This window comes from Mustela nigripes, chromosome 12 (genome assembly GCF_022355385.1).
Source record: "Mustela nigripes isolate SB6536 chromosome 12, MUSNIG.SB6536, whole genome shotgun sequence".
Lineage (NCBI taxonomy): Eukaryota > Metazoa > Chordata > Mammalia > Carnivora > Mustelidae > Mustela > Mustela nigripes.
In genome coordinates this window covers 85,191,563-85,203,929 of record NC_081568.1, presented here as the reverse complement: position 1 = coordinate 85,203,929, position 12,367 = coordinate 85,191,563, and the positions used below count along the sequence as shown (strand labels likewise).

At 43.4% G+C, this 12,367-nt stretch overlaps 1 protein-coding gene across 10 annotated transcripts in view; it reads left to right on the top strand.

Annotated features, from left to right (window-relative positions):
* The window catches only part of ANKRD55 (ankyrin repeat domain 55), a 114,213-nt gene that overhangs the window by 92,897 nt on the left and 8,949 nt on the right, over positions 1–12,367 (top strand). For all 10 annotated transcript variants that reach the window (XM_059417894.1, XM_059417890.1, XM_059417893.1 and 7 more), the window contains 3 exons: positions 3,849–4,033; positions 7,888–8,055; positions 11,191–11,852. In XM_059417894.1, the coding sequence (XP_059273877.1) occupies positions 3,849–4,033; positions 7,888–8,055; positions 11,191–11,852 (1,015 nt within the window). The remainder of the gene's footprint in view (positions 1–3,848; positions 4,034–7,887; positions 8,056–11,190; positions 11,853–12,367) is intronic.

Here is a 12,367-nt window from a genome sequence, read left to right as displayed (position 1 = left end):
CTTCCAAAAGAAGGGAGGAGGTTGGAGATTCCTCTGAGAAGAAGCCACGATAGCACTAATTCCCCAGACATGTGTTAGCAAATAACCAAGTAGTCCTAAGTCGCCCACTAAGACCCTTTGGAAGGTCTCCTAGAATAAAAAGCATCTACAGTCAGAACATTGGAATCTTGTTTTTTAGCAGTCTTCCTGCAGCAAAATTATTGTACATTAGTTCAACTTTTGTGTGTGGGTGGCAAGGTTTTTCAGGGTATTTGAGAATGAGAGTCAGTTCAGACACTGTCTCTCTGGAGATGGCATCAGGTTCCACAGGTGAAAGGTTCAGTCCCACAAGGCTGCACCTCACTCCCCAGTTCAGACGCCAGTCTCAAGCTCCAGGCTGTTACCTGTGCTTCTGACTGACCAGCTACAGGTTGGACGTTCCAGTGACCTCCTCTTAGATTAATTTGCTGGAGCAGCTCACAATACTTAGGGACACACCAGCACTTAACCATTTTATGAAAGGATATGATAAAGCACAGGAATCAACAGCCAGTTAAAGGGATACATAAGGTGAGGTCCCAGAGTAAGGAGCTTCTGTCCTCATGGATTTTGGGGTCTGGCTTGGTAGCAGATGGAAACCTTCCAGTTCCCCAAGCATGGAAGCTCTCCGAGAAAGGCCTAAAGATTGCCCTCTTGGATTTTTATGGAGGCTTCACTACACTATAATGATTAAGTTATCGGCCAAGGGCTGAGTCAACCTCTAGCTCCTCTGCCCTCCCTAGAAGCTTTGGTGGGGGGTACTGACAACTCCAACCTTCTAATCACACGGTTGGTCCTCCTGGCAACCAGCCCCACCCTTGGGTGGGGTCCAAAAGTCACCTTTTAATAACAGGACACCCATTTCACCTTTATGGCTCTGAAGCATTTTCAGGAATCTGAGTGACCATATATATATTTCTTATAAATCATTATATCACACAAGGCTTCTTAGGAACCCTCCCTTATGACAAGTAACGTGACAATGACTAACATTCAGTAGTTCCCAGCAGCTCTCAGAGCACATGAGGGCAATTTCATGAATTATCTACAAACAGAAACAGAACAAATACAACAGAAGACAAATCCACAATGCTCATCAGGTCATCCAGTGCAGAATTCCAGAGCTCCGTAAGAATAGGATCTGTACAGTATTACTGCCCCCCCCGCCCCCAAATTTAATGACATTTCTCCCAAGTAGAAACCCACTCTCCATTCTTCCGGAGGCCTCTTCCAGGCATCATCCCATTCCTTGTGTCCTGGTGCTTCTTGGTCTCTGTGACCCTTGCTGGCCTCCCAGGCCTGGAGCCTACCTTTGCCTGACACAGCCAGCTCGCCGAGAAAGAAATGCGGTTACCAGGAAACCAGCAAGCCAAAGCCCCCGCTCACAGCCTAGTGCTCTCTCAGACCCCTCAGATTCCTCTGAGGGTGCACCATGGCAACCCTCAGAGTAGAGGCTTTTAAAGACCTCATGTTTCATTTGGCTGGGCACACATCCTTGCTACTGCTGTAGCAGCCTAAACAGGAGTTCTTTACTTTTTTACTTTCATTTCTCCAGGATGAACATGAAGGATCAAATAAACAGACAGGGTTCCTTTTATCAGAGACAGAATGGTGTAGCCATGAGGTGCAAGGGCTCTGCAGACAGGCTGTCTGTCTATCGTGCTGTGTCACTTCTTGGCTGTCACCTTGGGCAAGTTACTTAACCCCCGTGTGCCACCATATTCTGCTCAATGAAATGGGAATCAAAGGAGGATCTACCCCCACAGGGTTGTTGTCTGGATGAAACGAACTGGTACGTGAAAATGCTTGGAGCAGTGCCAGGCACACAATGTTCACTCAGTAAAGACAACTTTCCCCATTATTCCTGGGAGTTATCTTCCTTCAGAGAAAAGGAGATCAAGTGATGCTGCTGAGTTAAGAGCTAGATGTAAAGACAAAGAAGTTCCCTGGAAAATTCAGGACAAAAGGTATTTGGGAGGAAAAAGACACCAAAAAGAAAGGAATAAGCTGGGGCGCCTGGGTGGCTCAGTGGGTTAAAGCCTCTGCCTTTGGCTCGGGTCGTGATCCCAGAGTCCTGGGATCGAGCCCCGAGTCAGGCTCTCTGCTTGCCGGGGAGCCTGCTTCCCCCTTTCTCTCTGCCTGCCTCTCTGCCTACTTGTGATCTCTGTCTGTCAAATAAATAAATAAAATCTTTAAAAAAAGAAAGGAATAAGCTTGTTCCCTGCCATGTGAATAGTGACTCCACACATGATATATCTGGCCCTGGCTGTTGCAGTTAACACACACTCAGCACTCTGAGAGCTGTGAGGCTCTTGGCCCTCGGTCCTGCAAGAGGTTATGGGACTGTCAGCTGCTGTCGCCTTATGCACTGGAAACACACCCCAGGGTCCACAGTGTAATGGCTCATTGTGAAGCCAGCAGCAAGCTGAGTCATGGGAAATCCGGAGAGCCAGAGAGCCCAGAGTGTGAACAGAAACAAGGGAGGGAAAGGAAGAGGAAAGGTGAAATGAATGAGTGCTGTTCCATGGAATTGTGGAAACTGACCCAAGTACTAGAATGCAAATTTGGGATTACATGAACAGGGTAACAAAGCAGGAAGAAGATCAACAGGAAATTTTACATGGAAAAGTGTATCAGGAAGTAGCTGCTGAACAGCGTTTAAAGCCTATCAGAATTGCTGCGTTTTAAAAATCCAACTCTCTCTCTTGCCCGGGTCTCTGACCCTAACATGTGGTCCAAAGCTGCGCTTCCAGAATAACAACTTGCCTCTCCCATTTCCTTAACTTGGCTTTGCATGCCTCCGAAGGGCCTCCATTCCATCCAGAAGTCCTACTGGGTGGAGTTCCAGGGTCTCTGTGGATTCACTGAGAAAATTAAAATGCTAATAAATTATTTGGATTGTTTTATGATCTTCCCAGAGATACCGGGAGAAATCTAAAAGATAGGACTTTTTATTGAATGATATGAGAATTTCTTTCACTTGCCCCTGAAGATTTATTATCATCTTACATTGCAAATGCTCATGCAATTTTTTTTTATTTTTCAATTTGATAGAAGGTATTCAATAGCAGTAATATGCACAGAGTTTACTCACCTATTTGTGCAAGCTGGAGAAATACAGGACACCTCAAAGAACTGGTGGCTTTTAAGGCTGGGACAGGTTACTAAAAAGAGTGTACAATAGCCTCCCTTCGAAGATAAGATAAAACTTTATTATAGATCTACACAGAGAGATAGACCCAGTTTATATGGTTGCCTGAAGTTCTTTCTCATACTTGTCGATTTCTTTATTGATTAGCTACTTAATTATGATCCATTTCCTTTCCCCAAGGATTTTTGGAGATTAAATTTCATGCCATTTGTAGCCATTTGACCATTACTGGATCCTCTTGGTCATCATTATGCCACCAGTCAGTACCTGTCATGGTCATTTTGTTAACATGAGAATTCACTGTACCAACTTCTCAGCAGTCACCTCTGCCACAGTTGGGGAAAGAAAGCACAGAGATCTGAGCAGCAAGTTGCTGTGTCGGTGGCCCCTGCATGGGCCAGCTCCAACGTTAGTCAACTAGACTTCTGTATAACTGAAGTCCTTCTTAGCTGGCGAATCATAGAAGACAATTTAGCTCTTCTGGGAAACAGAAATCCTGGCAGGAACAAGAGATAAGTGGGAAGGTGTTGGAGGCTTTGATAAAATGTGTTTACTTCCCTTTTTCTTTTTCCTTTTCCTTTTGCATTTGTTTTCCCCTTTGTATTTTATCTGAACATGCATGGGCAGGGAAGAGCCCCAGGCTGGACCTCATGAGCTCCTTTTGACCTCTCCTCCCCAGAGTGGAAACAGAATCCTGTGTTCCATTATCCTGAGCCACCACCAAGGGCCGTCCATCGTCAACTACGATGACGAGAGTGGGAAGACGTGCGTGCACATTGCAGCGGCAGCGGGCTTCAGTGATATCATTAATGAGCTGGCCAGAGTGCCTGAGTGTAACCTGCAGGCTCTGGATGTGGATGACAGGTATTCGGGCCCACTCAGGATGGGTCGGGGACTACCAGTCATCTTCTCTGAAAGTTAATCTTAAAGAACATGGTTAAAGGGTTATCCTATATGACTATATCCCCACTGCCAGTAATGTTGACACATGTGCTGGTGACAAAAAAAAAACTGCTCTGTTTTAGTCAGGGCAGGAAAAATCATTGTTATGGAGAGAAATGCTGTGACTGAACAGTCTTGTCAGATTTTCCACTTTTTGCTAAACGTTTTCAGAAAGCTTTCTGTATGTCAGTTTCCTGCTATATGTTCTTTTTTATTCTTAACAGTAAGTCTTTTTTTTTTTTTCTAAATTCCTGGTTTCTGTTATAAAGTCAAAAAGTTCTTGCTATCCAGACAAGAGCATAATAGAGGCTTTATATTCAGAACCAGATAGGACTTTATCAAGCCTTTTTTTCCCAAGCATTAAAATATATTAGCATAGAAAAGGAAGCTGGATCTGGAATGGGGAAGAGACTTATCTCAGAGGTAATTAGCAATTAAAGGAAGACGTATACTCTCCTCTTCCAAACAGAACTTTTCATCCACAGTGCTTTTCTTCCTAATCAACTATTAAGAGCTTTTCAATTACACTGTTTATCTAATCTTCCTTTTAGTTAAGCATTGACTCAATGGAAATGCAAGAATAATATAACAACAAACAAGACTTGGAAAATAAGTAAAAGGCTTACGCACTGTGTATGGGGTTTTTTTTTTTTTTGGTTTTGTTTTGTTTTGCTTTTTGTTTGTGTGTTTTTAAGCCTCTTGCAACTTTAGCCACCTATGTATCCTAACTTTAGATAAATTCCAAGAAGCACCTCCTACTACTGATTCCCGAAATCCTTGTAATGCTGGAGGAAAAAATCTTAGGTTGCACCTTAGTCTCAGGAGCTGGGCATGGTTAACATGATGACTGTAAAATTAAAGCATAAAGCATTGAAAGTAGACTTTTCCTAAGAGTAGATGTTAATCCTGAGCAGGTAAGACAGTAGTAGCAGGACTAAAGTTATATGAAGAGAAAAGGTGAATGATCTAGAAGGACAAAAAAAAAAAAAAAAAAGCGCAACACATTGAGGAGAGGAGGGCTGGAGAAAAGTTTGCCTAATTCAAAGTAGTTTTAGAAGCAGCTCTGAAGAGAGTCTTCACCATTCTGCATTATCACACACTTAGCAAAGAAAAGCCAGTTCCACAAGCGTCAAAAGAAAGTAGAGCCAAGCAGAGAAAGAAGGTACAAAAGATAAAGGCCATGGAGAGTTTAAGTTCAAGTAAAATCTCAAGGAGAATCTAGTTCCTGCTCCCGAGCTCAGTTCACAGTTTGCCGGCGGTGACAGATCCTGCCCGCCCTCTTGTTTCATGTTTAGTGCGTCATGCAGCTGTGCCTTCACACAAACTATGAGCTCCTCTTCATGGTAGAATTTTTTCAAAATTTTAGTAGGTGTAAGTGCCTTAAGCATTTGTAGTAACTGTGATTTCCCATCTTTCTTAGCAGAGGGAAGTGTTTGAAGAAAAGGGAAGAAATAAGGCAATGATTTAAAAAAAGAGAGAGAGAAAAGGAAAATGCGGAGGTCCTAGTTCTCCTTGATACTAAAATTTTACAGATCTGTGACATTTAGAACATGGTGTAAATTAGCCTGAGAGTGATGGCACAGAACACATGACCCAGAAGTAGCTTATGTAGCATAAATGTCCCAAGTTTCATCAACCCGTGGGGTCAGATTGACATTAATATCCAACCCATCTATCATCAGGAAAGACCATCTTCCATCAAGTTCCCCTCCCTACATGTTTCTGGGAATCCTCTAGGGAATGTTTACATGTCCTATAAATCATTCCATGGCTGCCAATTCCTCAACCAATGCTTCATGCTTAGAGTCATCATTTCCTGCCACTCAGAGACTACCTCCTCAGCCATCTCTAATGACTTTTTTCTGATCATGGGCTCTGACCCTCCTAACTCCACACTGTGATGGCTGAAACCAGTCTGCTGTTCCTGTGAAACTGCAGGAAGTTTAGAGTAAGAAAGGAATTACAGCCGGGGATAACTTGCAATTGGACACTACAGATTGCCCACAAAGTCTCTACATGTATCAGTTAGGAGTTGTCTATATACTTCCCTTGTTTTTCTGAAAAACAATGTCAGTTTCCCCCCATTCTTCTGGACCTCTTTTTCTGTGTTGGTAGTCCAAACAATTAAAACAGTCAGCCTTCACAGTTGTTGTGAAGAAATATTTCAAGCTGCTCCAGAGTGGATTGTCATGGTTCAGTAAATTGCCGAAATTGATGTCCCACCCTTCATCTACCAAATTTATTGGCAATATATTCTCTAAACAGGATGGCATAATCTGGCTGCTGCCTCATCCTATTTCATAATAAATAGTGTCTGGAGACCGCTCTCAAGTAGAGTGGAATGAATCACATCTGCCACATATTCAAATAAGCACTGTGATTGATCACTATATTGAAGAAGAAATATGGCCCTATTAAGTGGTCTCAAAGTGCTACCCATAGCATAACTCGAGGTGAAGGATGCTTGATTGACAGGAGATATAATCCATACCTCGGGACACTGGCCACACTGGGGAAAAGACTACTCTCCAAATATTAAGGCTCATGTACCTTCACAGATAGCCCCAACTGAGCCCTTCTCTGTCAAACCCTTCAGCTGCCTCCATGTCTGAGAGACCACTTGGCTGCCCTTCTGCCCAAGGTTGAAGCCCCACCACAAAGCCAAGGAGAAGCTGGTCATGCCCTCCTTTCCTGCCTCAGGACTGAGTCTTTCCCAGGGCAACTGATAAATTACAGTATTTTCTCCCAGTCTCTTGCTTTTTTTTTATCCTAAGAAAATACTGGTTTTACAATTTAATAAAGGCTTAGATACTGGCGAACATATACCTATCTTCTGGCTAATGCAGGGCTTTCTAAGCATAAAGTTATGAAAAACAAAAGTGAAGAGATAATTAAATGTGTTTTTTCAATTGTATGGAAAATCACTAAAAAATTAAAAGTCAAGTAACAAATTAAAGAAAAAGACTGATACCTTTAATTCATAAAGAGCCCACATAAATAGTAGAAAAAACTACCAATCTAACAGAAAGAGAGCCAAAGGGCATTAAGAGTCATTTCAGTGAGGAGACACAAATGACAGTAATGTATTTCAAAAAGTTCAACCTCACTGTTAAACAAATGCAAAAGGAAACAGCACTGAAGTATCATTTTGCCTACCAAATTGGCAGAGATTTTTTTTTTTATATTATTTATTTATTTGAGAGAGAGAGTGAGCAAGAGAGAGCACGTGTGGGCTCGAGGGGAAGAGGGAGAGGGAGAAGCAGGCTTCCCGCTGAGCAGGGAGCCCCATGTGGGGCTCAATCCCAGGACCTTGAGATCATGACCTGAGCTGAAGGCAGACACTTAATTGACTGAGCCACGCTGGCACCCCAGCAAAGAGTTTCTTTAAAGGTGCTAGTAACACTCAGTTTAGGGAAGGAATAGGCACCCAGCTGGTAGGTGGCTAAATTGAGTCAGTGTTCTTAGAAGACTATTTGGCCCTGGGTACATAGAGCCTGAAAATTATCCGCAGCCTTTGACCCACTGCTTCCTCTTCTAGGACATTCTCAGGAAGGCCAGTGAAGGCAGAAGGCCAGGGAATGCTTAGAACTAGAGGACAGGCTCCAATGGGCACACTGTCATCCTGCAGCCCCATCTAAAGCTTAGCATGTCCAGGACATGCAGAGCAACATACGTCTCAGGCGGGGCCCAGACTTTAAACAGGACCTGTCGCTGGCTAAGCAACCTGGGCCATGTCTGTGCTCTGACCCTTGTATTGCTTCCCTGTGGTCCCCCAGGACCCCACTGCACTGGGCTGCTGCTGCAGGGAAGGCAGACTGTGTCCAGTCACTGCTGGAGCTGGGCATGGACAGCAACCTGCGGGACACCAAGGAGAGCACACCCCTGGCCTATGCCCTGTACTGTGGCCACGCAGCCTGCGTCAGACTCCTCTCCCAGGAGAGCAGGTGAGTGCACCGGCAGGCCCTCATTTTCTTCCTCCCAGCAGTGCACAAAATCCCTTACAATTGCTGAATTTGTTGATGCACCAGGCCAGCACTACCTTAATACTGTGTTTGCTGTTGTCTAACAGAGGGTAACATGTTCTCAACGCAGTGAAGCAAAGTGATAGTCATGGCATGAATCCATCAGACCCAGCACCCTCTGGACTGGCGCTTCTCCTTTCTTCTCCCTTTCTTCTTCCCTTAATGCCATGTCTCTTCATATTCTTTATTCTGTAATCAACAATTTCAAAATTTTGTTCTCAAGACCCTTTTGCACTTCCAAAAATTAGGAACCCCAGAGAGCTTTTATGGATGTGAGTTACACCTACTGATATTTATGGCATTAGAAATTAAAATAAATTTTTAATAAAATATTTATTTAGTTACTCCTGTAAAGCAATAATAACCCCATTATATTTGAATGGTGACCTAAATACCATGTTTTTAGTTAAACACAACCTCTTCTCCGAAACCAAAAACAAGTTGTAATGAGAAGAATAGCCGAGCTCCACCTTGTTTGCAGATCTCTTTGGTATCGTAATAGATGCCTGGATACAATACAGCTGGATTCCCATATCTGCTCCTGCCTTCCCTCTGTTGCAATGCTTTGTTTTAAAGTGTCTGGAAAAAAATCTGGCTTTGCATAAATGTAGTTGAAGAAAGATATTTCAGTGGCCTTTGGAGATGATTGTGGATACTTTTTCCTTTGATATTACATCAAAACTTGACAAGTGTTAGTTTCCTAAAGGTTAGTTGCAATATGGACTGCCAGCATATCAATGAACCTTTTATACTCTGTTGTATCAAAATCCATTAGTTCTATCTTGCACTTTAAATGGGTTTTATACCCATGCATGACTTTATAACATCTTGTTCTGGTCCTTTGGAAAATACTGGTTCAGTTAGTTGTGAATATCTTCCAAATGACACACTTCATGATAGAATTTTTTAAAAAATCACATTCATTAGTATGATCACTGATCTTATCAGTAAAGCTTTTATGTATCAGGAAGCTGTTAAGCTTACAGAGTGCCTGTAGGTTGTTCACAATTCTAATTTTTCCTGAAAAACTGGACTTTTGTCATTAGCAATTACTATCAACTGTTTACCTTCAAATAGCAGGCTTATTTTATTCATTTTTGAGAAAATTTCTGTAAATAGCCAACTCCAAATAACCATAATTTGTCTATGAGTCATAAAAATGGTGTTCCGTGAAAAAAAAGGTGTCTGGGTTAGCTGGCAACTCAATTACACAAGTGTTTTGCCTCAAGACAACGGTCATACTTCATTATATAGTGGAATTGCTTACGAGCACTTCTTCCTGTTTTGTCAAAAAATATATACCTAAAGGTTAATATTTAATAAAGTTAATCCCTTTTGCTGGACATTAATAAATTAAATGACGATTTTTTTTTAACGTAAGTCCATTGACGCTACTGTGACGCTACTTGATTTGTACCAAGGAGCCCAATACTTTGACCCCCTATCTCTGTTGTACCCTTGGTGCAAAAAACAGCATAGTGAAAAAGGCACCTTTTTTTTTTCTAAGATTTTATTTATTTATTTGACAGAGAGAGATCACAAGTAGGCAGAGAGGCAGGCAGAGAGAGACAAGGAAACAGGCTCCCTGCCGAGCAGGGAGCCCAATGCAGGGCTTGATCCCAGGACCCTGAGACCATGACCTGAGCCGAAGACAGAGGCTTCAACCCACTGAGCCACCCAGGCACTCCCGAAAAAGGCATCTTGATATTATTAAAACACCTCATGGAACTCCTGAAGACTATTAGGGACCCCCGCCCTCAGGGTCAATGGGCCGCACTCTGAGACCCCCTCACCCCCGAATCACAATCTGTGACAGGAGGAGGAAAGACTGTAGAAGATACTAAAGTAGGATTAATTCACAGGGCCATATTCTCTACAGGTCAACTTGAAAGAACTTTAGAAATCCCCTGGGGCTCTCTCTGGTAACATCAGGGGTCCAGAAGTTGTGTTCAGTAGTTCAAAAAGCCTAGTGGAATGTGAAAGAAGGAAGGAGAAATACATCATAGAAGTAAAGATCCAATTACACACTGCGTGACCTATCAAGATAAACATGAATTATATGCAGTTAAGGGGTGATGTTTTCCAAATCACAGATTACAATTTCTCACTCAGAAAAGTAATGTTGCAATCTGGCTTTTAGGACACTCACATGGGTCAGGTTTCATCATTAACTCGTACCACAGAAAGCACTAAGTCAGTTGTGGCCTCAAAAGAGAGTAATAGAATTTTCCAAGGAACAAAAACAGAATAGTGCTTCAGGGAAACTCTCCACAGAAAAGGAGCCAACTGGACAACTTTTTTTTCTTTAGAATTTGCCTGTCCATTGGGCATTGCTCACATTGTTTCTGCTGCCACGCCCAATCTCTGGCTTACACACTTCCTCTAGAGCAGCTGAAACCCAGACAAAATTTTCTTCCCTTGCTTTCCTTTAGTAGACTTTTTTTTTAAAGTATTTTTTCAATAGGAAATTTAGTAAAAACTGAAAGGGAAGTGAAGAACATCTAAATAGCATAAAATAGGCCAGCTTCCTAAAGTAGATACTGTCTGAGCTCTGCCCAGATCTGTTGGGATCCCTTGCAGAGAAAGCCCCAAACCACACTTCCCCCACCTCTACGAGCACACCCCACTTCCACTAGTTGAAGCCTCAACTCAGGCCTGGCCTTCATCTCTGTGACTTAAAATTTACACTCCCTATTAACTGCCCTTGAGAAGTGAGAACCGTAGTGTTTTAAGCTCTTTTCAGCTTAGGTTATCCCTTGGTGAAAATAGATTCTCTAGAGGTAAATTTTGAAAGGATAGCTCCCGAGGAACTAAGAGGAATCTAAGAAATAACTGGGCTGAGAAGTTACCATGGCAAGGAAAGAGGAGAGACAAAGGGTGTTGCAAGTTCCTCCACATCACCTTTGACTTGAGACGGCTTTGGGGTCTCTTTGGATGACCTCAGACAACCTTCTCAAGAAGATGGAACAGAGGGAGGTTGTTTTGTTTTTATTTGGTTGGGGATTGTCTCCATTTTCTGTCCTCTCATGGCATCCTTGTTATTTTATATCCCCATAGAATAGAGCCTGCTCGACCTCTTCCTTCCCAGAACAGTAGACTCCAGAAGAAGGAGGGACGATTCAGCATGCTCAACCAAATCTTCTGCAAAAACAAAAAAGAAGAGCAGAGGGCCTATCATAAGGATCACAGCAGGGATCGATACAGGGGGGAGCACACCTCGGAAGTCGATGACATCATCACTACCTTTGACAGCATCACGGAGACCAACTGCCAAGAAGAGCCTGGTGGTCAGGTGGCTATGATTGACTTTAAGAAGCGGACCTTGGAGAATTCAAAATATCTCTTGCCAGAAAAGAAGCCTCTGGCCCATAAGGGGCTTCCACCAATCAGAACGCAGAGTCTCCCACCCATCACCCTGGGCAATAACTTCCTCACGGCTTCCCAGGGGGCCACTTCTCAAGCCGGCCTGAACTCTGGTACTCATCAGATGGCCCCGAGATCTCAGAAAAGCCGAAGTGAGCAGGACTTACTGCACAACAGAACTGGCTGCCAGACATTGCTAGATCACCCCTGGAGAGGCGATTCCAACCAGGTGTTCTGTAAAGCCTGGACTGTGTCTTCTTCTGATAAGCTGCTAGACAGATTGCTCACCAGCAAGGCTGGTCACCAGGAGGTCTTGGGGCTGCCCCAACTTCCTCACCTATACAATCCTTCATCAGGTATTGTCCTTGCTTCCTTTTCCCTCATTCTGGGCAGGGTCTCTCTGTATAGTTCTGGGTGAGGAACTGGACCAACAGTAGTAGCCTTGAGGGCAAGGCCAGAACAAAATGGATGGTTAGGGCCAACTTCTGTCCTTGAATCCACTGGATTCAAGATCTCCAGGCTATGGAAGCATTCTGCTTTTCCACCCTGAGAGCAGTCAGCAAGTTCAAGTATGTGCCTTCTCATCTTCCCAGCAAATACCTGTGGCAGATTTGAACGGGAATCTTAGTATTTTCAGTGGCAAGACTCTTAGCTAGGGGTAAGTGGCAGAGATCAGTCACGAGGTGTTGATCTGTTTGTGTGCCAGCTTGGTTTTAAATCAGGTGTTCGGTCCCTGCTCCAGACCTACTGAAGCAAAATCTTGGTGACAGAGAAGGGGAAGTGGCAGTGCCTTCTGTGTATCCACATAGAAAGGAAACACATTCACATGTTAATGGTTCATGTCTCCACACATTCCAAAGGCTCACATTGC